General features: G+C 36.1%; 2 protein-coding genes across 2 annotated transcripts; one reads left to right on the top strand and one right to left on the bottom strand.

Annotated features, from left to right (window-relative positions):
• The first annotated feature begins 1,670 nt into the window (after positions 1-1,670).
• hsd17b2 (hydroxysteroid (17-beta) dehydrogenase 2) lies at positions 1,671-13,555 on the top strand. The gene is made up of 5 exons (XM_030136384.1): positions 1,671-2,031; positions 4,579-4,791; positions 7,603-7,788; positions 8,484-8,621; positions 12,818-13,555. Exons 1-5 carry the CDS (start codon positions 1,785-1,787, stop codon positions 13,156-13,158), a joined length of 1,125 nt encoding a protein of 374 aa, XP_029992244.1. The 5' UTR covers positions 1,671-1,784; the 3' UTR covers positions 13,159-13,555.
• Positions 11,793-27,397, bottom strand: LOC115420834 (endoplasmic reticulum protein SC65-like). Its single transcript, XM_030136383.1, has 8 exons — positions 26,698-27,397; positions 24,459-24,608; positions 22,009-22,180; positions 21,791-21,919; positions 21,552-21,697; positions 18,124-18,207; positions 17,456-18,037; positions 11,793-11,803 (listed from the first exon to the last, which is right to left on the bottom strand). The coding sequence occupies exons 1-7, from the start codon at positions 27,160-27,162 to the stop codon at positions 17,891-17,893; spliced, it is 1,293 nt and encodes a 430-aa protein (XP_029992243.1). The 5' UTR covers positions 27,163-27,397; the 3' UTR covers positions 11,793-11,803; positions 17,456-17,890.
• Between the last annotated feature and the right edge of the window lie 221 nt (positions 27,398-27,618).

The raw sequence follows: 27,618 nt of genomic DNA, 5'->3' as shown, positions 1-27,618 counted from the left end.
CTGCCTTGGCAGAGGTCTGCGCTCTCCGAGTGCTTTTCTAGTGTTATTATGTTTTCATCAGGGTTTGTCTGTAAGTAAGTAAGTAAGTAAGTAAGTAAGTAAGTAAAGCTTTATTTATATAGCTCTTTTTAAAACAACATGTTAAAAAGTGCTTCACATAAAGGGGAGATAAATCAAATCAAATCAAATTTTAAGCCAATTTACAGAAACCCAACAGAATCCTCCAGGAGCAAACACTTATGACTGGTGACAGTGGCGAAGAAAAACTTCCCTTTAACAGCAGAAACCTTGAGCAGACCCAGGCTCCTGAAGGATGGCCGTCTGCCTTGGCCAGTTGGGGTTAAAGTGAGAAAGTAAAGGAGGAGAAAAGAGAGAGCGATAGAGATAGAGAGAGACTGGGGGAGAGGGTGGAGAGGGGGGAGGTAGGTGGAGACACATGCACAGATAACCGAACTAGAACATGTATGGAACAGTATAATAAACACTATCGTAATTATATGGATAAGTGAGTGATGACGATAAAGGTGGAGAGAGGCAGGACCACAGCAGCAGGTCCAGAGATAAAGGTAGAGAGATGCCAGACCACAGCAGCAGGTCTAGAGATGATCTTAGGAAAACCTGTGAAGATCCAGGGAAAAACCGGTGATGATCCTGGGAAAACCTGTGAGGTGATAAAGCACAGAGACTCCAGGGAAGAAGTCAAGTCAGTAACATGAATTCACTGGGACGTAAACAGAAGAGAGTTAATGAAATGCTTGTTTATAAAAGTGAGTTTTTAAGAGTCGCTTGAAGGTGTCTATAGAATCTGATGATCTGATGTGATGGGGAAGACTATTCCAGAGGGTTGGGGCCAGAATTGCAAAAGCACGGTCGCCTTTTGTTGAGAAGTTGGAGCGGGGGATGGATGTCTGTTTGTCTGTTAGCAGGGTAACTCAAAAAGGACGGATTTTCATGAAATTTTCAGGATATGTTGATACTGGTACAAGGAACAAATGATAAAATTTTGGTGGTGATGGGTGGTGGTGGTGGGGGGACTGATCTGCCTTGGCGGAGGTCTGCAGGTCTGCGCTCTCCGAATGCTTTTCTACTTATTTTTGGATTCCAATTACTTTTGTGGTACTAATAGCACTGTTTTTGCCCATTGTAAGAAGATAGTGATGGCCACAGTAGTGGTGTTTATAAGGCTCCTTCTTAAATTAGACATGGATCAGGTGTTTATTCGGTAGAATAAGGTGTGCTTGTGTTGGAATTCAACAGATAAAGGAATGGAATGGCTGTCAAACATGCACACATGCTGATTTCACGGGAAATTGAAGTGGTGTCTGAATTTTTTCCATTTTTGACCATTTAAAAGATAATTCAATAAATAGCAGTAAATAAATCACTATGGTTCGTCTTGGTAGTTCTTCTCAGTTCCTGTGTCTTGGTTTTCCAGTTAAACCAAGAAAAACAATGACCTGGGCAAATGAGAACCTACACAGACACATGACTATGGTGATAAAATAAATGTAAAAAAAAATTTAATCTACACACTACATCTCTGTTTCTGGATAATCTTAGCCCTAATTGTGTTGTTTACAGAGTAGGAGGTGGCTGATATGTTGATAAGAGCAGGTTCAGCATAATATGTTCTTCACAATAAAACAAATATACAGCTAGACAGGAGAACAGGTTTTTCACTCACCTGTTGGCAAGTGACTGGGGTTAACACAAAAGAGGCGGAAGAACAACACGGTTGCCACACAAAGACTTTTCACAGGAGCGCTGACTACCGAAGGACTGAAATGTGGGGCTGTATGTGTGTGGGAGTTGCAGCTGTGTACATTTCCACAGTGGTATGGAAGTGTAAAGAGGGGAGTGTTGTTGGATACTGGGCTGCAGCCTCTGTGGCCTTTGGATCTGGGCTATACTTTGTCCTGTCTCCAGTCTGGTGTGGGGTGTCCTTGCTCTGCTGCAGCCTCGGCCTACACTGTCTGACTCTGAGGATGAAGCAGATGCTGCCACCTCAGGGGAAGGCAGTGCTGGTTACAGGTGAGACACAAAAACACACAGGACAACTCTTACTTACTGGGTTTCAACATGGTTTTACACTAAAAATGAACCTGGAAAACCATCCAATAAAATATTTTAACCCTCAAAGGCCAAGAAGTATTTTTGTGGTGACTGCCTGATGAGTTATTCTCTACATTTAAGTGACTTATCAGCCTTTATCATAACATCGTCATTGTATTTCTGAGTGGAAATCAGGTTTTTTTCTATGTTTAATTCACTGATCATGTAGATGTTCATAAAAATTCAGAGGAAATTCAAAAGTTGTGTCAAAACAGAAAACTTTTTGAGAGCATGGTGGTGTTATCCAGATGAGTTATAGCTGATATTGCTGAAAAGCTGCAAAACTGTTAAAGTATTCACGAATCAAAAGTTATTAAACATTTTAGATCACTAGAAGCTTTTGGTTGCCGGTGTGTTCCGCTCTTTGAGGGTTAACTAAGGTTCACACTACACATCTTATGGCTCTGTTCTGATTTTCTGCTGAAATCTGTTTTTTTTTTTTTTAACATGGTTGTTCACATTATAATTTCAATGTGGGTGCATTCATGTGATTCAAGTGTGACCAGTCTACGGTCCAGAAATGACCCACAAATGATTTATTCCTGTATTTTATTCTTTTATCTTGGTTTTATTTATTCTTCTGTACAGCACTGTTTTTTTAATGTACAGTTGTTTTATGTCATTTTATTTATTCCTGTATTTTATTCTTTTATTTTGTTTTTTATTTTATTCTTCTGTACAGCACTTTGGTCCACTGTGGTAGTTTTTTAAAGTGCTTTACAAATAAAATTGGATTGGATTGGACAGAAGACATGATGAAAGTGGCCTAATTCTGATTTGCGATATTCTGACTCATAAAAAAAAAAAAAAAGTTTGTGACACTTTTACCTGCATTGTGAATGTAGCCTATGTAACTTAATATCCCTCTGTAAACTGTGTATCTTAACCCATAAAAAAAAAACTCAGTGTTACTTTTGTGGCATTTCCCACATGAATTTTTCTCTATTCTCTAACTGATTTATCACCATTTTTTTTGTAACATTATCCTCTGTATTTTGCTTTTTTTGGTGTAAATCATGAATTTTCATATATTTAATTCACAGATCATGTAGATGTTCATGAAAATTCAGAGTAAATTCAAAGTTAATTACATCAAAACAAAGAAAAATGAAGAAAAAGTTATTTTTTTTTAGCAAAGACATTGCTAACTAAATATAAAAACAAATGTCTCTATCCTCTGTCATTGATCCAACTCCATGGGTTTTACTGGTGAATCAATGTTGTAGAAGATGACGTGTTTCCACGTTCGCTATGGAACGTCTGAACGTCCAAATGGGTCATATCTGATGACCATGAAAAGATGACAAACTGCATTTTACACCAATTATTTACATGTATTGATAGAATTATTGGTTCAACAGGTATTAAACAGTATAGATCTTTAGATGGTTTGTCTCACCGGTGGCTGTTTGCGTCTCTGTGGTTTAAAATATTTTTAACTTTCAATGGGCCTCATGGACTGACATTCTCTCAAATAATATTTTCATTTATTCAATCTTCACTTAATTTCAGAATATACAGCAGAGAAAAGAGAAATACAGAAAATAATGGCAATTAGAAGAATGAATTTAGTAAACAAAAGCACACTAATAGAAGGGCAATTCAGTAAATCAGGGGTGTCAAACTCATTTTCTTCCGGGGGCCACATTCAGCCCAATTTAATCTGAAGTGGGCCGGACCAGTAAAATAAAAGCATGCTAGCCAATAAATAATGACGACTCCAAATTGTTTTAGTGCAAAAAAAATGACATTCAATTATGCCAATATTTACGTTTACAAACTATCCAAACAAAAGGTTATGAATAACCTGAAAAAAATAAAATTTGTTAAGAAAAATAAGTACAATTTTATCAATATTGTGCCTCAACATACCATTTATACACATACATTACAGATCTGATCTATAAAGGCACATTTTTTTTTAGTAACAGGCAGAATATTGTTCAAATTGCACTTAAGACATTTCAGGTTTTTCATATTTGTTGAGGTTATTCACAATTTATTGTTAAAGGAATGTTTGTTAATGTAAACATTTTCATAATGTAATGTTTTTTGCACTAAATCAAAGAGAAAAAATTGGTGTTGTCATTATTTATTGGTTATTATGATATTATTTTTGAGTTTGATGCCCTAATTTGCACTTTGCAAATTCATCCCGTTGGCCAGATTGAACCCTGTGGCGGGCTGGTTTTGGCCCCCGGGCCACATGTTTGACACCTGTGCAGTAAATGATTTAGAGTGAAAATACAGTTTTACTGCACATGAAATTAAATTGTAGACATGAAATATGGCCTGGCTACTGGTGCAGGGCATCATAAAACATAAAAAAAAATCACCTACTGGGTTTTTCTGTCATATTTATTGATATAAAAAGACCATACATTGTGCTTTTTTCTTTAAATATTTCAACTTCTACAATTCCAAGACTACCAGAATAAGCAAACTGAGCTATTCTTAAACCCCCAGGATGCGATACTGGATTTGGTCATGCTGTGGCCAAGCAGCTGAGTGAGATGGGAGTGCAGGTGTTTGCTGGTGTGTTGGATGTGAACGGACCAGGAGCTCAGGAGCTGAAAGAGCGAGGATCTGAAAACCTGCATGTCCTGCAGCTCGATGTGACTGACAGCTCCCAGATAGAACAAGCTCACCAGCACATCCGCTCTCAGGTTGGGCGAACAGGTAGGTTTGGTGGAGGTAAGGCGTGTTTGTACGTCTGCAGAAATACAGAAATACAGCACTGAACTGCATTCAACAAGTCAGCAAACACAACACTTCATTTGTCAGCATACACCCTTATGCTGCCTTCATGTGCTGTCGGAAGATGACCCTTTCCACTTGTGAATTCCAAATTACCAGTACGTTGTGTTCAAATGCTTTTGTTGTCATAGCAAAATGAAAAATAGCTGACACAATTTATCGTGTCCTGCTACTTGGGTAAAACAGTATTGGACGTGTTAATTCATCTGCTACAGCATTTTATCTTTTTTTTCATTCATCATTTGAACTTTATCCTCAAAAGAGTCACAGGGACATATATACACTGACATACACTCCCAGTCAAAAGTTTGGACTCACTTTCTTATTTAAATGGGATGAGATGGGCCACAGATGGTCAACAAGTGCTCAGCATCACTGGGAACACCTTCAAGACTTTTGGAAAATATTTCAGGTGACTGCCTCATGAAGCTCATCCACAGAACGCAGAGAATGTGCAAAGCAGTAATAAAAGCAAAAGGTGGCTATTTTGAAGAATCTAAAATATAAAACATGCTTTGAGTTATGTCACACTTTTTTTTAACTACAAAATTCCGTATGTGTTCATTCATACTTTTGATGCCTTCAGTGAGAATCTACAATGTATATAGTCATGAAAATAAAGAAAAACCAGGTGAGTCCAAACTTTTGACTGGTAGTGTATATAGAGACAAAAAAAAAAAGTTAAAAAAAAAAAAAAAAAAAAATACAACATGAGGGCGTGTTCATGTGCAATTTTGTAGTTCATAATGTCGTATCTTCTACTATATCATAATACTGGAAGGTCTCAGAGCATCCGTGTGTGTGTGTGTTTGTGTGTGTGTGTGTGTGTCTGCAAAGTTCTGAAAAATTGAGATGTTTTTACCTGGTCAATTTTGTGCTTACAGCTAAGAAACAGTCCCATCTCCACATTAAATATGTCGGCAAGTTGATAGGACCAACATTTTAGGAGATATTTGTCATTTTGGAATACAATAGCCTTACAATCATGTTGCTAGGTTGACAGAAAGCCAGTACCACGCTGCATGATGGGAAATGAAGTTAAAAACAGGAACGACGCATTTACTAACTTCAGTTCTTAGATATCGGTATTAACAGACTAGTTTACCATAATTCCCAAAGCACATGAAGGCAGCATTAGTTCAAGTGTGAAATTTGTAGTCTTTGAGAAAATACGGCACAGTTCAAAAAGTCTTAGTGACCATATATAGATGTGTTTAACAGTCTCTGTATCCAGATATAACTGGAATATACAAGAAATATGCATTTAAAAGACAGATTTTAGGGAAAAAATGTGTACATTATAGAAGCTGTTTTATATTGTAATGACATCACCCTGACAGAGAATAGAGAATAGAGCAAAAGTTTAAAACCATGTCTCATGAAGAACCGTGACAAGTTATGCCGGATGTTCATTCCTGTATTATCTTGTTGATACGGAAATGAGATGTTTAGTTTGATTTACTTGGCTTCCGCGTAGAACTTTGACTCAATGAGTCAAATGTCACAAGTAAAAACAATCCAAAACATTCTGATCCATCCTTGATAACAGGCAGATAATGATCAAATCACTTCATAGTAAAACCATGCATGTGTCATGTTCATTCAGAGATTGCTGTTGTAGCTTCAGTAGAGTCATTATTCTGCTGAGGAGAGGAAGTGACATTTAACACTTAGAAAAGGGTTGGGTTAGTTTTTCATGAGGAAATGCTGAAGATAAAACATAGTGAATATTAAAACAAGTGAATTCGTCATTGGGCGAAGTCTAGGGAAGGCTAACATCTGGTCAAAAAAAAAAAACAAAAAACAATCGATTACAATAATCTACACCAAACTTATATTTTTGGATAGGTAGTTACTTATATTTTCAGGAAAATGTATTTTGAAATGAGAAAAAATTTGTGAAAAAACAATATGAGGAGTTTTATGTGTGTGAGTGTTTGGAAAGTGACAAAGTTTTGTGCCGTCATTCTGGGTTTATTTTATAAACTCTCATAAATAAACTAAATTTGTTCCAAATACATTGATATTTGACTGTTATATTATTTGTCATATTCGAAACCCATTGTTAAAAATTAATAAATGCATACATCTATGGAAAATACATTTGAATATAATGTTAATATTATTTGTATGTTGTAAATATTGTAAAAAAAAAAATGTATATGATATTGATAGTTTAAATAAAAAATGTTTAATTTGATATTTACTTTTATTGTCCTTCCATGATGTTTTTGGCATTGTCCATCTGTGAAGCTGCTATTTTTCAAAACTCATGCTATTTAGGTGTGATAAAAAAATTTTTTTCCTCCAAACAATTATTAGGTTGTAAAATAGAGGGTTTAAGGTATACACTGAATATATTTTAAGATGAAAATGTCATAGGAACTTCACTTTTGAGAACTTTGTAATTCTTGCAAAAAATAGATGTTAATTTTTTGCCCATCAGCGACGCAGTATTTTTTGATATTTTTGATTTAAAAATATTTGGAACTGAATTTTGCCCTTTTAGTATGTTTAAGATGGCATTTATATCTTTCCAATTATGTGTAATATTTGTCTTAAACTTGTCTGGTTCAAAAGTTGTAAATCAAAAAGTAGTGGACTGTCCATCTGTGACACCCTTGTGTGTTTTGGGAAACAGTTTGCAACCCTATAGTCTTTGATAAATGATTCTTTGTATTGCTAATGAATGTTGCATTAAGTGTGTTATCCATGCTTTGTGTTTGTCTGCAGGTTTGTGGGGTTTGGTGAATAACGCGGGGATCCTGCAGTGTCCAGTTGATGCAGAGCTCCACCCATTCTCAGGCTACAGACGCCTCATGGAAGTGAACTTCTTGGCTGCAGTGAAGATGTGTCAGGTCTTCCTCCCCCTGCTGCGAAGGTCAAGAGGACGCATTGTTAACGTTTCCAGCTTAGCAGGTGAAGTGACATCATAATCTAAATACAGATTGTAATTTATTTGTGGCTCCTGGGAATTGAAATAGGGTAAAATTCCTGGAGCACCTGTATTTCCTAGATCTTTTGTACATTTCAGCTTCAACTACACATAATAAAAAAAACACCTGCACTGAACAAATACTGATAAAATGTCAATATATCAATTCTAAAAAAAAATCATAAAATCATAGTTTACACGGTAAATTAATATTTCAACTTCCAAAAAAATAGAATTAATCTGAGACATCCATCTGAGGATCCACAGACATGACATTACAGCCCTTGATTTTAGTTACTGTGTGTTTTAGCCTTGATAACGGCATTAAAATATGTACTTCAGTTTCTCACAAATTAGTCCTGAAATTTGATGTGTGTGTCAGGCAACAATAGCAAAGATTCCAGTTAATGATGATAGCATGATATGAAAATAGAGTTGACTTTCGACTTAAATATTTCAACAAAAGTATGAGAGAAATTGCACTGAAAGTCTGTGCAAATACTGAGGGTCTCAATAGGGTGAAGTTTTACCATCATCACCTCTAACAGGTCAAACCATCTACATGTCGACTGAAATATCTCAATACCTACTGACATTTTTGCAAAACCCTGTCACTCCTGCTGCATGCTCCAACTGAGGGTTGTTTTTGGTATTTCTTATTAATAACTGTTTTTTGTAGGTGATGTACCAATTCCAACATTTGCTGCTTATGGGGCCTCAAAGGCAGCACTGAGCACTTTCTCCAGAGTCATGAGGCTGGAGTTGGCTGAATGGGGAGTCAGAGTGTCCATAATTCAACCCACAGGCTTCAGAACAAGTAAGTCTGGTATCACTGACACTCACATCGGTGGTAGCTGGTCCAATGGGGGCATGAATGCTGTCCTACTTAAATTTATTGGTAGAAGATGGCCTTTTTAAACAGGGTAGTTTTAGCAAAAAATGCCTCTGAGATAAGAAAAAAAAAAAATTATTATGATGTAATACTAATCCTGCTCATTTTTAATTGTATTTAATGAAGTCTGATCTGAATATGTCCGCTGACTACCTGTTGGACAACATTAAAATGTGTTTTGGTGTATCCAACTAGTCCTTTTAGCTTTGGTATTTTCTTAACTGCTTAGCTGCGGGCAGCTCTGTGGTATTGGTGGAGTGGGTCATCCAATAACCAAAGGGTCAGTGGTTCGAATCCTGGCTCCAACTGTCCACATATCAAAGTGCCCTTGGGCAAGACACTGAACCCTCAAATTTCTCCCAGTAGGGTCTGGCAGCGCCTTGCCCACTGGTGTATGAATGTGAGTGTGTATGGGTGAATGTGAGGCCTTGTAAAGCGCTTTGGGCACCATGAAGGTGTAGAAAATGTGCTATATAAGTTCAGTCCATTTACCCTTTAACTAAATGAGATGCCCCAGAAATATCTGAGTGTCAGAATAACAGCTGACTGAATTCTCTAAATGCAGAGGATAGGAGCTTCAGTGCTTTATTGTCTCCTTCAGGATAGGACACATTGGACCATCCTGTCCATCCATTCAACAGATGATCAACATAACAGACAGGATGCACATGTTCATCTGATGCCACAAGTGTTTAATATTTAGGAAATGTTTTGTAATTTAAACACTTTTTGATTTCAGATGTTAACGCAGCAGAACTTGTGCTTAGTTCACATTAGATCCCCTCAGCCGATAGGTAGCAAGGTTATCATCATCATCATCACATCAAAACTAATGAAAGGATGAATACTAGAACTGAAAAAACATTTTTGTTAACTGAAATAAATAAAAATTATAATTAAAAGAAAAAACGATAACTAAAACTATATTGTGTGCTTACAAAACTAACTAAAATGTATAACAAGAAAAACACTCGGAGAGTGCAGACCTCTGCCAAGACAGATCTTCTGCCCCCGACCCCCCCCCCCACACCCACCCCAATCACCACCAAAATTTAATCATTTCTTCCTTGTGCCAGTATCAACATTTCCTGAAAATTTCAGGAAAATCTGTCCATAACTTTTGGAATTATCTTGCTAACAAACAAACAAACATGCACACACACACACACACACACACACACACACACACAAAGTGATCACAATACCTCCTAGTAAAAATTATGGATAAAATTCCCCTTGCTTTTATTGATATCGGATTGATATGAAATCAGTTTATTTTGCTCAAGCAGTTTTAGGTGGCAGCATAATACGGCGCTTCACAGTCTGTCACTTCTCGTCACTTGTTGTTTAGAGTCATCTTCTTGTCCCCACTCTACCTGGCAACATGGAGACGAAAGTTGGCAGAAAGCAGCAGAGTCCTGTCTGGGATTCCTTTGAATATGACAGTGAGGAAGATAAAAGATAAGAAAAAAACTAAAACTAATACTAAACTAAAACTAAAACTAAGCATTTAGAAACAAAACAAAACAAAACAAAACAAAACAAAAAAACCCAAAAGCTAATAAAAACTTGCAAACCTGCTCTAAAACTCATAAAAACTAACTCAATTATAGAAAAACAAGTCAAAACAAAATAAAACTAAACTATAATGAAAAATCCCAAACTATTATCACCTTCATAGATAGCCTTTATCACTGATTCATTTTTGGCTACTCCAGTCACAGATGCCTAAATTAAACCAAACAGTGACCTGTGAACTGTGACCTGGATCTTCAGCAGGTATAGACATGCAGCCACATCAGACAGGAGGATGTGTATTTTCAAATACAGTTTTAGCTGTTAAGTAAATGTTTAAGTCAACTAAACTTAAGAATAACCACATGTAAATCTGGAGCCTTCAGTGAAAGCTCTATGCTCCTAATGTGTGCTAATGCTAATGCTAATGGTACTATGTGTAGTAGGATGGGTAAAATGTACAGACCAAATGTCCTTACGGGGATAATAAAGCGAATTAACCTTTAACCTTCAACCTTTATGGAGGTCAGTAGATTTAAAGACGTCATTTAGAGCAGTGTTTCTCAAACTGTGGGGCGGGCCCCCTAGGGGAGGTGTGAAGGTTTACCAAGGGGGCATGGGATCGTTCCTGGGTGTTTTTTTTTTCTTCAGGTTAGAACATGTAGCAGGTGGAACTAATGTTTAGCGCTGGAGCACCCTGGACTCATTTTAGGGGCGTACAACAAACAAATCTACTGCCATGGTGATCTGTCACTAGACTGGATAAAGAGTTTAGGTTTGGAGAGTGGACAAGGATTGGACTGGAAAAGAAAAATGTGCAATGTTTGTGTTTTTGCACAGTTTGTACAGTTTGCACTTTAATGTTCTGAGATGTGCAATGTAAACGGGCTCACTGCAGCCACTGATATTGTTAAAATGTTCATCTTTGTTATCAAAATGTGTTTGTTGTTCTAAAAAAAGTAACTTTATTGTCCTAGTTGTAAGACAATTGAGCATTTCCTATTTTTATTTGGAAAAATATTGTCTCAGGGGGCAGTCTTGTTGAGTTTATTTGTATTGTTCAAGCAAAAATCTAAGTTATTTTTAATGTGCACAACAAAATATTCAAGGAAAAGCAAAAAGTATTGTTACAATACTGATGTTTCTTTCAATAAAAGTTATAATTGCACCACTGTTACGATGTTGTTGGGGTTGGGGGGTGGCTGGAGATCTTTTCGTCCTCCAAAGGGGGGCCCCCACAGAAAAAGATTGAGAATCACTGATTTAGAGTATTATGTTTCCCTTTCATAGATTAATTTTTGACACTATCATTTTTATTTACTGTTTCCCACTGACAGATGAGTGGACAGGAACATGACCCTGACTGACTGACAGTGTGGCTGTAGCGTTTACTTAGACCTACATCTGTTCCAACCTTGGTAATGAAGCCACATTTTTATCACATTGTCCTGATGACATGATATGAGGTGACATGATGCTCTGTTGTTGTTACAGAGTTAAAGATTCACCTCAGGTTGCAATTTGTGGTGCCTGTAGCCCACAGGTGTCAAACATGCAGCCCGGGGGCCAAATCAAAGGGTCCAGTCCGGCCCCTGGGATGAATTTGTGAAATGCAAAAATTACACTAAGATATTAACAATTCTTTTAGTTCAGGTTCCACATTCAGACCAATTCAACCTCATAATAACCTATAAATACTCACAACTCCAAATTTTTCTCTTTGTAAATGTAAATGTTTTCAGCTATTTAGACTAAAACACAGTATAATTTTGCAAAAACTCTGAATAACCTGAAAAAATATTAGTAACCTGAAATGTCTTAAGAGAAGTGCAATTTTAATCATTTCCACCTGTTACTAAATATTTTGTGTATCTGTAGATCCACTGTGATCTGTACGTTATAATGTACATGTGTAAATGATAAACTGAAGCATAATAGTGTTAAAATAATTTTTTTTCAGTTTGTTCAAGTTATTCACATTGTTTGAAAGGATAGTTTGTCGATGTAAACATTTTCATACTGTAATTTTACTTTTTTCACTGTAAAACATAGAGAAAAGTTTGGAGTTAACATTATTTATATATTATTATTATTATATATTATATATATTATGTTATTGTTTTACTGGTCCAGCCCACTTCAGATCAAATTTAGCTGAATGTGGCCCCTGAACTAGAATGAGTTTGACACCCCTGCTGTAGCCAATCACAATTATTTAAATTTACTTGTCCTTATGTGATTGGATGATTTTCACCTTGTTGCCAAGTGAGATACAGATGCTTTCAGGACTCCAGAATGAATGTGAAGCAGATGTTTAACCTGAGGTAGATGTCACAAGGAATGTGCTTTTGTCTTGCTCAGCATGTTATACCACTGTTTAGTCTCCAAAAGAAACTAAACTAAACTAAACTAAACTAAAGAAAACTGCAGGTGGAAAAAAAAGTTAAGATTGAAGATTAAAAATTTGACCCTGCATACAAATTCCTAATTTTCATAGTCGTGTTTAGGACCAGCCACCACTGCCATCAGTTAAACAAGTACCTACTACAACAAGGTTAGTTGTCCAGTTTCTGCTGAAAAAGAACATCAGTATTTGTTTCTTTCAGATATCTATGGGGTCAGTGGTGACACGCTCCGCTTCAGAGATGAAATCCTCAGAGACATATCACCTGAGACCAGAGAGGATTATGGGGAGGCTTACATCTCCTCGTTCTCCACTAATTTGTCCAAAATGCCACAGCAGCTGCCCGACAATCTGTCTCCAGTGGTGGACGACATATGTGACGCTCTGCTGTCGATTCAACCCAAACCTCTGTACATGCCAGGACAGATGGGTTGGCTCCTGCCATTTCTGCACCGTCACTGCCCCACCAGTGTCCTGGATGTCTTAATCATAAATCTCATTAAACACACCAACTGTAAACCTGCAGGGCTGAGGAGCAACTGAGCTTCACATGGATTCACAAAGTGTCATTTTAATTGTGATCTTCAAATCATCTCCTTATGCTACAGAAAACCACTCAAACACACTTGAAATAAAGCACTATAATGAAACTATGAGCATGACTGCTGAAACCTAAAACTATAAAAACACCTTCTCATACTGACATTTGCTCTCATCCACATACCGTATTTGTTGAGACCATCTGCACTGTGTTTATCTTATGCATTATGTTGAATCCTCTGTCTGTTATGCTCTTTGGATTTCTTAATTTATACCAGTCTTTCTCAAATGGCGTACATGTACTCTCAGGGGTACTTGGAAGAAGCCCAGGGAGTACTTGAAATTTTTTTGGGGAAAATACATTAAATATGTCATCATGTACTGAATACAAAATAAATAATTAATTAATAATAATGAATTAATGCTGGAATATAAAACACAATAAATACATTCACATTATAAAATTGACATTCCTAGTTTTATTGTCAGTCTTGTTTAAGCATTGGTAACATTTTAAGAACATTTGTATTTCTGTTATTCAAGATGAGTTTATTTAATAAAGTAATTATTTTTTATTGATGAAAGGTTCATTTATTAATTAATGACCAATTGACTTTTTTTTCTTATCAGTGAAAGAGGAGATGTAGCTGGGATAGGCTCCAAGCAACCCCCGTGACTCTAGTGAGGACAAAGCAGGTTTCAGAAAATGAATGAATGAATGAATGAATGAATGAAAGAGGACATTTTTCAGTTTATATTTTGCACACAAAATTTACTTATAAAGATTTGTTATTTTTAATATATAACAGTTAAATACACTACCAGTCAAAAGTTTGGACTCACCTGGTTTTGCTTTATTTTCATGACTATATACATTGTAGATTCTCACTGAAGGCATCAAAAGTATGAATGAACACATATGGAATTTTGTACTTAAAAAAAGTGTGACATAACTCAAAGCATGTTTTATATTTTAGATTCTTCAAAATAGCCACCTTTTGCTTTTATTACTGCTTTGCACATTCTCGGCATTCTCTTGATGAGCTTCATGCGGTAGTCACCTGAAATATTTTCCAAAAGTCTTGAAGGTGTTCCCAGTGATGCTGAGCACTTGTTGACCATCTGTGGTCCATCTCATCCCATTTAAATAAGAAAGTGAGTCCAAACTTTTGACTGGTAGTGTATATGTTGTTTGAAAATAAAAACACACATCTTTGGCACAGGAACAAATTTTGCCTAATTTTTTCAGTCAAAAAATGCTGAAACAAGAGTTGGATGTACTTGGGTAAAAAAGTATATTTCAAGGGGTACTCCACTGTAAAAAGTTTGAGAACCATTGGTTTATACGAATAAATGATTTTCTTCTTGTGAGTTTCACTTTCATTTCCCACAGATAGCGGGAGACTTAATGGTGTAGTCAAGATCACCAAAAGTAACACCAAATCATGACCAAGACCAGAGTGCAGTAAGTCTGGTCTCGGACTAACAAAACCAGACTAAATACAAAAACAACATTATGTTTTTTCTAATATTCCTTAATGATATGGTGCATGGGCTGATTCCTGTTGCTAGTACCATAATGAAGCAGCCTGTAGAAATCTTTATGTGGTAGATTTTTTAAATGTGTGATTGTTTATCTCACAGGTATTGGCTCTCCTGTTTCTCTTCTAAGGGACTTATTTAAAGCCATAATGAAAAAAGTTGTGAGGGTTTGTGCAAGGAAACAGTTCAGCATGGTAACTGTTCCTGTTTTCAACAGCTGGATACATTAAACTTCTATGGACAAGATGTACTGGTCTTTATCTCGATCATGGGTGTCAAACATACGGACCGGGGGCCAAAACCGGCTCGCCAAAGGTTCCAGTCTGGCCCGCGGGATGAATTTGCAAAGTGCAAGTTTGGGCATCGAACTCAAAATGAATATCATAATAACTTATAAATAATGACAACACCATTTTTTTGTCTTTGATTTAGTGCAAAAAACATTAAATTCTGAAAATATTTACATTAAGAAACTACCCTTTAACAATATAATGCGAACAACCTGAACAAATATGAGCAACCTGAAATGTCTGAAGAAAATTAAGTGCAATTTTAACTATTTTCTGCCTGTTACTAAATGTTTTGTGTCTTTGTAGATCTCATACATAATGCACATGTATAAATGATAAGTCGAGGCATAATATTGACAAAATTGCACTTATATTTCTTAACAAATTTCATTTTTTTTGGGTTATTCCCATCCTTTTTATTTGGATAGTTTGTAAATGTAAAAATTGGCATAACTGAATGTTATTTTTTGCACTAAAACAATTTGTAGTTGTCATTATTTATTGGCTATCATGCTATTATTGTACTGGTCCAGCCCACCTCAGATTAAATTGGGCTGAATGTGGCCCCCTGGAAGAAAATGAGTTTGACACCCCTGATCTAGATCTTGCTGACACAGACTGCAAGACAAACATTTCTGCTTTGGTGAAGACAGTAGAGGCATGTATGTTTTCTTTGTTTTTACAGTGTGTCTTGCCCATGAGTGTTAAGTGATATGTTGGATTCTAATCCACTAAAGAAGTGTAGCAAGGTGTCTATAACACTCAGTGCTTAACATCTCAAAATGTACTTACAAATTTTGAACATGAAATTTGTAATTTAGAATTTATTGTTAATCTGATTATTTTATTTGGAAAATTTCATTTACACAAAAATAAATATGCCAGAACATGCCCCAAATTTTAAAGTCTTTCTGACTGAATTTGAAAAATATGTTAAATCAGTGGAATTTATCGCTAACAAAAAAAGCACTAACACTCTGGCAGTTTATAAAGAATTCTTTAAAACAGACTGAACTTAATCTCTGATGGATTTATTTATTTGTTTTTCTTAGCTCTGTATATTTTAAGATTTCATTATTATTATTATTATTTGTCTATTCTTCTTTGTGTCTCTAAGTCTTTGCATTATTTTATTTGTCTAGATGCTTTTTCCTTTTGACATCTTGATGTTTGTTCAAAATTTCTGTTTTGTATACCTATATATTTTCAATAAAGTTGAAAAAAATGTATCATTCACAGTTTGTAGCAGTTTATTTTTATTTTAATCTTTTATTTTTATTTTTCAAATTTTAAACATTACAGTGGAATTCTACTGTGGACTGTATATAAAGCCTGGACGGGTATTAACGGTCGCATTTTGATCTTGAATCTGAGAGAGAAACACTATTTGAGCCTGAGAGAGATTTGTGGACAAAGCTTTTAAGAAAACTCTATCATCGAGAACCAGCAGGAGAGACCAGGACCAGCGACCGGAGACCACCCCAAAGGAACCACCACCACCAACAGCGAGGACCAACCGAGGACCACCATGAGGAGGGTAAGTACAGCAATGGAATAAATGGAATTAGTTACAGCTGTGTTAGCATATCTAGCTACGGGCTAAGGCTAAAATATAAATGTAATTAATGTTAGGATGACAGTTCAGATGAGACATTTTCATTGCCGGGTTAAATAGTAAGAACGGTATGCTACAAAAATAGATTTTTGATAGTTATTTTGTAAGTTTATTTGTTGATTATGTTTGAATTATGAATACTATCCATCAGGGGTGTAAGAAAATATCGATATCACAATATTTCAGTTCACGATACTGTATCAATATTCAAAAGTACTGTATCGATATTTTTAGGTATTTAATCAAATGCAGACATGGCAGAGGTTCATTTTTGTTTTTCCAGCTCTTTTATTTCTATATTCACATGGGTATTTTGCTCTTTTATTTCTATAGTGAGTTTAGACAGACAATCACAATCCATAAAAGACATGACAAACTGTGAAGCTGAAACTGCAGCACTGTGGTACTGTTTATCTTTCAAATGTTCATTATGGTCAGTTTCAGATGCTGCAGCTCTTTCATAATTCATAGTTTGAGTTCTTGTTTGTTCAGTATTAATTGTCAGCCTTGTAAATCCAAGCTGGACTGACTGTACATATCCTGACCAAGGAAAATCAAATTCTCACTTTGTGCAGTAATCTACACCTGGCTTTTCTGCCACTGTCCATGATAATATAAATTATATAGCCTAAATGTCGTCTAAAATTAACATTTATTTGCAACATAGTGTAGTAAACTATTACATGATCAAAAAGAAATTAATTTTAGCAACAAAAAAAAGAAAGAAAAAGTCTCCATTTTGATTGTCTGGGGTTGCCAGAAATTTGTGATGTTAAAATGGGGTCACGAGCCTACAGAGGTTGGGAACCACTGTATTAACCTGTGATAGTGTGGGTTAAAACTCTCAGCTCACCATTATCAGATATTATGATATTACTAGTCATGACGACCAAACAGAAAGATGTCAATGATTAGTTCATAGATGTTGATAGACAATATCTATGAACGTCTGTTATTAACAGTCAACATTTTATTTTCATATACAGTATTTGAGATGGGGGATAATTGTTGTATCAACCTCTTCAACAACATACAGTTAAGTTGTAGTAGAACTGCAGAGAGATATGGCTGACCCCATTTACATTTACATTACATTAACTTTTGGTTTAGTGTAACATTAAATAGAATAAAATGACAACATGGCGAAAACAACAGCTGAAAGGTTGTAGAGGTGGGTTTGGTTTAATTAAAAAAACAACAACATTAAACTAAATTCTACATCAAACTGAAATGAAAACATCTCATTTGCATTATCAGTATTTTGTGAACTTTTCCTCCTCGGTTTTGTTCAGGTGTCCGAGGCCCCAGCGTCCCCTTTGCCCTTCGGCTGCCTCCAGTCGGCGTATATGGACTCCTCATAATCTCCCATACCTTCAAACTCAACATCAGGAGACTCTGGGGCCAAAACTGCAGCTTCCTCAGGTCCAAGAAAATCCTGAAAAATATGGCTTTAAAATTCAATTTTTGAATGAACAAAGCAACATACTTGGTGAAAAACAACCTGCAGTTACCATCACATACCTCATCATCCAACTCCAAGAACGTCTCTACAAATGTAAGAATCTGTTTTTGTGCTGTTTTCTGGTTGAAGTATTTCAGAGCTTCCTGTTTAAAGAACAACAGGAACATCTCTGTGAATAGTATCTTTCAGCAAACACAGTATATTAGTGGATATATGAGGGTCTCCATAAGCAACAGACATTCGGCTCTGTTGTATGCAAACTAATATTAACCCTTTCATGCATGAATTACGAAAAAAAGTATCTAGATTTTTTTTTGATTGATTTTATTAACCAAAATTAGGCTAAAGCTGAAATGTATTTAGAATTTTTTAAAAGTATGGTTTTATTAAGAAGATATTTAACCTCCTGAGACACAGGAAAGTACAAGTTTTGGCTTTTTAAAAAATTTAATAATTGCATATATTGGAAACATCATGAGGCTACAGTTTTTTCAGCTGCATTGAAATTTTTTTTTTTTTTTAATGGAATATGTCCTTTTGGTGGACTGCTTTTTTTTTTTTTTTTTTTTTTTTTTTTTAAATAATAAAGATGGGAAACTCTTGTCCAGAAACGTGGACAGAAAACCCATAGCTAGGTCTAAGGAGGTTTACTTTATAAGATCACAGAACAGTCAAAATTCTCAAACTAAGATGATATTGTTTTTCATTGTATTGCTTAGGGTCTGTAGAGAGTGCCCCCATGTGGTTTGGAGAATATTGCCTTTATAAACCCTTGGGAAGTCAGCTTAAACTATGTGTCCACAAATGTGGATGTTGTGCATGAAAGGGTTAACTTCCCTTTTATAAACTGATCAACCATGACATTCTGACCACTGACAGGAGAAGTGCAAATAAAATATTGATTATTTCATTACAAAGTCATGAAGAACATCAACACTGAGGAGTAAATGTTCACTTGCTGCCTAATATATCCAACCCAGTGACAGGTCCCATTATAATGAGATATTCCAAATTAATACCACTCAGAATGTTATGGTTGATCAGTTAACACTCTTACAGTGTTAATTACAGATTAGATAGTTTACATGTGACCATATTCAACTCATCGTGAAGTGACATTTTTAAAGTCTGAAATGCAAAATGTGGGGAATATAAAAGGGCAAAAAACAAACCAAAAAGTAATAGATTGGAAATGGACCTGAATAACTGCAAAGCTTTGAATTCCATTTTGCATCTATTTCCTTATCTTTGTATGTGTAATATTGAAATTAAAGACTAAGAACTAATACCGCACTGAAAAATGCTGTACTACAACTAAGATTCTGCATTCAAAATCTAATAAAATTTTGTAAAACTATTTGTTAAAGTAGTCATTGTGCAACAAAATGGTCCTTGTCTGTGTTTTATGGTTAAATTTGATGATTTTTGATTAATTTTATTGCTGCATTAATGTGTGATTTTTAAGGCTGAGCTCATTTAAAACTGTGATTTGCCTGGTATAGTTTAATCTAAAGCAATGCATCCTTTTTTTTAAGACCATCATATGTCTGTAGTCTTGCTGTTCTGTGAGAAACATGTCTAAAATGTCAACTTTGTATCAGCTCAGAAAAACAAAAATGTTTATATGTTTGTGGAAATGAATAAAATAGAAACTTTATTCTCTGCCAGTAATAATGAAAATGTGTCTTTTAAAATGGTAAACACAATTAAATGCATTTTCCAGCAAATTCCAAGAGGTTTTTAAAGAGTTTAGTTTATGAAAGTGGCGACATGGTTTCTTCTTCTCTGTGCACCTTGAAAGTAGATGACATTCTTCCAGAACCTTCCATTTAGATCTATTTAGAAGGAAGTGGGCAGTTTTCTCAATCAACACAGGAACATTTCATCCTTCAGTTTATCACAAACATTGAAAATCTACACATTTGGAGATTTGTGTTTTTTACTGGACAGGAGGAGGATGAAATATTATAATCTGAAATGTATCTAATACTGTCAGATGACTATAATGGAAGAAAAAGTACAATATTAACCAATGAGATAAACAGAGGAAGAATGAAGATTAAATGGAAATACACAACTAAAGTACAGGTATTTAGTTCACTTCCATCATCGACAGTTATATATATTATAGACAATGACATACTTTAACCCTCAAAGCCCCAAACAACCACTGGAACCAAACAACTACTGATCTATAATGTTTAATACCTGTTGATCCACTAATCTTATCAATATATTTAAACAATGGGTGTAAAATGCAGTTTGTTATCAGATATGACCCATTTGGACGTTCAGAGGCTCCGTAATGAACGTGGAAGCACCGTCATCTTCTACAACATTGATTCACCCATGGAGTTTGCAAATGGCAATGAATGGAGATATTTGTTTTTATGTTCAGTTATTAATATCTTTGTTGGAAAAAGTCACTTTTTCTTTAGTTTTCTCAGTTTTTAATATAATAACCCTTAACTTTAATCTGAGCTTTTATGATCATCTACATCACAGGTGTCCAACATGCGGCCCGGGGGCCAAATCTGGCCCGGCAAAGGTTCCATTCCGGCCCGCGGGATGAAAGAGCAAAAATGAACCTGAATAGTCCAGGTTGTCAAAATCCTTTTGGTTCAGGTTCCACATACAGACCAATGTGATCTACAGTAAAAATAACAACACAATAACCCATACATAATGACAACGACAAATTTTCTTTGTGAAAAATTATGTGGAAAAAATTTAAGTGAAAAAAATAACATTACACCGTGAAAATATTTACATTTATAAAAACTATTCTTTTACAATAAAATCCAAATAAATACAGAAATAAGAACAAAGATGAACAACCTGAAACGTGCAGTTTTAACAAAATTCTGCCTGTTCCTAAATGTTTGGTGCATTTATGGATCCACTGTGATCTGTAGTTGTGTTAATAATAACAGGTGGAATATGGTAGAAATTGTTCAAATTTTAGTTCCAAACTCCAAAATTTTAACAATATTCTGCCTGTTACTAAATGATTATGTAACATTGTGTGTAAATGTACATGTATAAATAATAAGACGAGGCATAATATTGTTAAATTTGAAAAATTTTTCAAATGAAATTTCTGTTTTTTCAGGTTTTTCCCATCTTTTTTGTAAAATGTAAATATTTTCATAATATAATAGGGTTTTTTTTGTACTAAAACAAAATGGAAAAACTTGGATTTGTCATTATTTATAGGTTATTAAGTCATTATTTTACTGCTCTGGCCCACTTGAGATCAAATTGGGGTGAACCAAAATGAGTTTGACACCCCTGGTCTACATGAACAGTAAATGAAATATAGGAAAACACCAGATTTTCACTTAATGCAAAATACAGAATATAATATTATAATAAATGGTGTTAAATCACTTAAGAAAGGTTAGAGATAAAAAATCCTTTAGAAACTACCACAGAAGTAGCCGTGGGTCTTTGTGGGCAAAGTACAGATATGTAATTTTCCTCTCACCGCCCTTGGTGTGAAATGTTGCGACTGAAGGCCCCACTGTTCACTGTAGGCTTTATAATACTGCAGATTCTGCTTCATGACCCGGTCCTCAGGTTCCAACAGGAAGTAACTGTATGCACATGGCACGGCACTGCGGCCATTGTTCACTGTTCAGAAAAAACACAATAGTGAGTAGTGTTGTTAGAGCAAGTGAGAGATCATTTTCAGTCTTTTTTTGACCCACCCAACAGTCAACTTACTCTTATAATAAGCATACTGGAGGTAATGGTAAATAGTGGCCAAAAAGTTCTCCACAAAATAGCCTCCGACATTAGGCTTCAGGGTTTCCTCACACTTCAGCTGGCACCTTAATATGTCGACATAAACATCTGTGGAGCAGTGCATCAGAAGGTTGGTATTAACACAGTGAAATAACACCAGAGACGCCTCAGTACATGTGGATGCTTTGGCCACAAACCTGCTATGGCTGCGTAAAAGTCCGTATCTGGAGAAAAGTGACAGATCCCTTCACAGTCAGCTTGGCACAGCTCATACTCATGTAGGTAGAGCCTCAGAGCCTCCTCCAGGTGATCAGTGCTGCTGTCGAAGTCGCCAGAACCGACAAGTTTCACCCCTTTCAGGAAATAAGGCTAAGGAGAAGACTATCATTACTGGCATAGTTGTGAACATACAGTATTAGACCTGTTGTAGACTGTTGTCACAAATTCTCCTCAATATTCCACTGTTTTTGTAAAGAGGTGAATGTACATATTTGTTACGTATGATCCCTGACGTTCATGGATCAGCTTCAGACCTATTATAGTAACAATGGTGTTAATTACATGACATTTTCCTCATCTTTTGATTCTTTTTTTTCTGTTTGGATTGACTGGAGGAACTGATCAACAGCAGCATCAATAAAATAATCTACATTCCTGAGACAAGAAAATGTGTTTAATTACCTTTATGCCATTTATGCCTAATGCCACTGATTTGTGTCACAACTATTCTATGTGCTTTATCCTCCTGAGACCCAGAAAGGTAAAAGTTTAGGCTTTTTTTTTTTTTTTTTACATAAAATAATCCCTTTGATTGGAAACAAACAGCAACAAAGCTGTGAATCTCGCATCCTCTACAGAAGACAAAAATGCTTTGTTGGGTCTCAGGTGGATTTATTCAAATTAACAATTTCCAATTAATTTTGGAAAAAAATGGACAGTAAAGGGTTAATAGAGACATGTATCAAAGGGGTGGCCACCATCAAGCCACTGTTACCTACATACCTGAGATTGGAAAACTTGTTTAATTAGGCAACTATTATGACAGCTATGAGAATTATGCCTAATGTCACTCACTTGCATCATAGTTATTGTGGGTGTTACATTAACCCTTTCATGCACATTGGTCACTACTGTGGACAGCTGTTCTCCACATGTTCTCTTGTGTATTCATGGGTTTTGCTGTTTTAGTTCCTTATCAGCCAACACAGTGGACACTAATGCATCATCTCATACACTGATTCTGTTGGGTTTCTGTAAATTGGCTTAGAGTCTGGTTCCAACCAACTTGATACGTAAAGTGTCATGAGATAACTTTTGTTATGATTTGGCACTATATAAATAAAATTTGATTGATTGATTGATTGAGGGCGACACGGTGTTGCAGTGGTTAGCACTCGTGCCTCACAGCAAGAAGGTCCTGGGTTCGATTCCAACACCAGTCGACGGGGGGTGGGAACTTTCTGTGTGGAGTTTGCATGTTCTCCCCGTGTCTGCTTGGGTTCTCTCCCGGTGCTCCGGCTTCCTCCCACCATCCAAAGACATGCACTGATAGGTTAATTGGTTAATCTAAATTGCCCATAGGTGTGAATGCGAGAGTGATTGTTTGTCTCTGTATGTTCAGCCCTGTGATGAACTGGCGACTTGTCCAGGGTGTACCCTGCCTTCGCCCCTATGTAGCTGGGATAGGCTCCAAGTGACCCCCGTGACCCTAGTGAGGATAAAGCGGGTTCAGAAAATGAATGAATGAATGATTGATTGATTGATTGACTGCAATTCATACCATTACTGTAACTTCGCTGTTCTTGATAAACCTGATCTGCTCTAACATGTCTGAGTGGAAATCAAATACTAATTGTTATTAGACTGTAATTAACAGTTTTCTTAAACTAAAGGTTTTTTATATTATTATATCCATGACGTGAGTAATAACTAGTATTAGAGTATGATAAAATGTGAGAAAACATCAGATTAGCTGCATTAAAAATATTTTTATTTCATAGTTTTCACATAGTATATCACATTCTGATATTGCGTTTTAAACACACGTTTCTTTGCTTCAAAAATTAAACACATGGTGTCCAGCTGAGTGGACATTTTTGTAACTCATAATCATTAAAATAGATTCAATCACATTGTTTTTTTCACGCCTAAAGAGGAATAAAAACACTCAGGAAAAAAATCTTGTCTAAGGTTCTCATAATTCATGCATGAAAGGGTTAAACTTAAATAACAGTCTAGACTTAATTTAGGATCAGTGTCACAGCAGCAACACAAACATATTTCATTCATTCATTCATTATCTGAACCTGCTTTATCCTCACTAGGGTCACAGGGGTCGCTGGAGCCTATCCCAGCTACTTATGGGCGAAGGCGCGGTACACTCTGGACATGTCACCAGTTCATCACAGGGCTGAACATATAGAGACAAACAACCAGTCACTCTCACATTCACACCTATGGGCAATTTAGATTAACCCATTAACCTATCAGTGCATGTGTTTGGATGGTGGGAGGAAGCTGGAGTACAAATATTTATCTTTTTCATTAATTGTAAATAAATTTAGGCCATGAGGGGTTAATTTTTTTCATATCGATGTCTCATACAGTGAAAGTAGTTCTGGATTTAGGCTTCAGTGTTTTTTCTCACCTCATAGGTTGGTTCTTCGTAGTCTGTGAGGTATCCACTCAGGTTGTACTGACTCTTGTACTCATCCATGAGCTGTTGCATCTGCTGGTCCTCTGGGTTCTTCTGGAGGTAGGTGTAGGCACATGGAATGGCACTCTGCAGGTCATTCACCTACAAGAAAAAACACACACCGAGCTCTTTACAGGAACAGAGAGAGAGACACAACTGGCCCAAACTGCAAAGTACTGTGGGATTCTGTCAAATATAGGATCCAAGATGATTCTATGTAAGTGGACTTGAAAACCTGCAGATGTTTGTACTGTAAAGGTACATTTTAAAGGCCAAGGTCAAGTTTATTTATATGGCACATTTAAAACAAAAAGTGCCCAAAGTGCTGTACAAAGCTGCAGATATGAATGCAGGATGTGCTAAAAGTAAAATAAGAATAAATACAAGATATACTAAAACTGATAAAAACAGATCCACAGTAATAGGATAAATAACATCTAAAACAAATAAAAGTCACACACTTGTATTAAAAGCCAGTGCAAACAGGTGTGTCTTTGAAAGAGATTTCGAATGGTCAATGAACCGTGCAGATATAATATGTTGGGGCAGATTGTTCCAGAGCCTTAGACCTGCCACAGAAAAGGCTGTAGGTGTGCTATTATCTGTTAGGATATATCTGTTTGCGGATAGGTTTGACTTTCACTGTAGTTTCCCCTGTTTCCATTGCTGTTACAGTCTATCTATCTATCTATCTATCTATCTATCTATCTATCTATCTATCTATCTATCTATCTATCTATCTATCTATCTATCTATCTATCTATCTATCTATCTATCTATCTATCTATCTATCTATCTATCTATCTATCTATCTATCTATCTATCTATCTATCTATCTATCTATCTATCTATCTATCTATCTATCTATCTATCTATCTATCTATCTATCTATCTATCTATCTATCTATCTATCTATCTATCTATCTATCTATCTGTCTGTCTGTCTGTCTGTCTGTCTGTCTGTCTGTCTGTCTGTCTGTCTGTCTGTCTGTCTGTCTGTCATAAACATACTGCTTTATTCTGTTTACCTATTAGATCATAATGTTGGGACTCTTTTTAATTATTATATTTAATTACAATACTGGTGGAAAATTGACTATAACAGGGGTGTCAAACTCATTTTAGTTCAGGGGCCACATTCAACCTAATATGATATAAAGTGGGCCAAACCATTAAAATAATATACACAGGATAAGAACTTATAAATAATGTAAATTCCAAAGTTTTTTTCTCTGTTTTTGAATGAAAATAGTCAAATTACGTAATGAAAAAGTTTATATCTATGAACCATACTTGAACAATACATGAACAACTAGAAGCACTCGGAGAGCGCAGACCTCCGCCAAGGCTGATCAGTGGCCCCCGCCCGTGGGCCCCCCCCACCCCCGATCACCACCAAAATTTAATCATTTCTTCCTTATCCCATTTCCAACAAACCCTGAAAATTTCATCAAAATCTGTTCATAACTTTTTGAGTTATGTTGCACACTAACGGACAGACAAACAGACAGACAGACAGACAGACAAACAAACCCTGGCAAAAACATAACCTCCTTGGCAGAGGTAATAACAATACAGAATTGTTTTTTCTTTATAAAAATGCTTATTATTAGAAAACTGTTGATTTAAAAAGTGACGTGTGACATTCTTAATGTATGTATTGGTGTAACATAAGCAGGATGGATCAGCACCATACTCCATATTGAACCTGTAAAAATAAAACATGTGATATGTAGGATAGAATCTTGTAAGAAAAATTGGGGAATCTAAAAGAATAGAATATTTGTTTTTCAGGTAAATTGAGTTAAAATATAACTTGGCCATTTGTGACATGAAAATATAACATTAATTGTGATGAAATTGAACATTTTTGACCTGAAAACATAGTTCATATGACCATCAACATGTTGCAACAGAACTGAAATCCTGTAAATTTGCAGAACTTGCATTTACCAACACAAAGTTCCTTTTGGGATTCACTTATATGGATTTCTTATGCACAGAGACATAAATAAGTCCTCTCAGCAAATTTTAGCCATAAAACATTTGCAATTTGATGAAATGAATGAGAAATTTAATTCTGTTCAAATGATTTGCAGCTTTGTCCATGTTATTTTGAGAATGTAATTTCTGTTTCAAGAAATGAGCCAAACTAATGGAGAAAAACTGTAATATAAACATGAAGTGTCACCATGGAATGAGCAAAGTGCAGGTATCTGTAGGGAGATCTCCTGCTGAAGTCCTCCAGTGTCTCCCTGCTGGGTGTAGGAAGCTGCAGAGCGGGGAAATGCTCCCTGCACTTCTTCTGACAGGACGCTCTCATGGTGACGTGCCAGAAGACGCGGAGGTCCTGGTTTTCTGTGAGGTTCGGTTCTTCATATTGGGTTTTATTACAGTGCAGCATACAGTATCTAACACTGTCCCTCAGCAGCCGATGCAGACGCAGACTCTGCTCCAAGTATCTGATCGACTCGGTCCAGTTCGCAGCTGCGTAATGGTCCAGAGCCAGTCCGTAGGCGGCGGTGAGGGGCATGAGCTCCTCTTGTGGGAAATGTTTAAAGCTGTAGTTTCCATAATGAGCCTCTGTCCGGCAAACAAAGGTCAAACTACATAGCGTCAAAAACAACAACAGCCTCTTTGCGCAGAATGTGACCATGTTAGATAAATATCCCACATACTAGGCTTCGTGGTCTTCCTGTCGGAGGTGGTCTGCTCAATCACTTAAGAGTCTGTGGGAATTCTGGGATTGGGCCCTTCCAGTCTCAGGTTTCTCTGTGCTGGGCTACAGCTGTCACTACTACACTGGTTGTTTCTTTATTTGGCACAAGAATAGGCGTGCGTAAAAGCCTGTTGTTTTACGCACGTCTATTCTGCATATATTTGCTCACTTAAGATATGGTTTATGCCACTGGGTGATCAACAGATAAACTTATTTTCACTAAAAACTGAGGGATAAGGAGATTTTTGACCACCACATGTACAAAACAATGAAAACTTACAATAATAATATAGTTATTCCAATGTGTAGAAAATTTGTGCAAAGAGTTTTGGGAGATCTTGGTTTAGTTTTATTTTTTGAAGCTTTTTATTTGTAATCTTGAGTATAAAAAGG

Source organism: Sphaeramia orbicularis, chromosome 6 (assembly GCF_902148855.1).
Source record: "Sphaeramia orbicularis chromosome 6, fSphaOr1.1, whole genome shotgun sequence".
Lineage (NCBI taxonomy): Eukaryota > Metazoa > Chordata > Actinopteri > Kurtiformes > Apogonidae > Sphaeramia > Sphaeramia orbicularis.
Note: the sequence above shows the minus strand (reverse complement) of the source record. Positions and strands in the feature narration are given on the sequence as shown.

Coding starts and splice junctions, on each gene's coding strand:
- LOC115420834 (XM_030136383.1), bottom strand. CDS start 27,162: ATGGTCACATTCTGCGCAAAGAGGCTGTTGTTGTTTTTGACGCTATGT. Junction 24,609..26,697: donor TGCACTTTGCTCATTCCATG/GTGACACTTCAT, acceptor TTTTTCTTGTAG/GTGAATGACCTGCAGAGTGC. Junction 21,920..22,008: donor CTTTTACGCAGCCATAGCAG/GTTTGTGGCCAA, acceptor ACTGCTCCACAG/ATGTTTATGTCGACATATTA.
- hsd17b2 (XM_030136384.1), top strand. CDS start 1,785: ATGTGGGGCTGTATGTGTGTGGGAGTTGCAGCTGTGTACATTTCCACA. Junction 4,792..7,602: donor CTCTCAGGTTGGGCGAACAG/GTAGGTTTGGTG, acceptor GTTTGTCTGCAG/GTTTGTGGGGTTTGGTGAAT. Junction 7,789..8,483: donor TAACGTTTCCAGCTTAGCAG/GTGAAGTGACAT, acceptor TGTTTTTTGTAG/GTGATGTACCAATTCCAACA.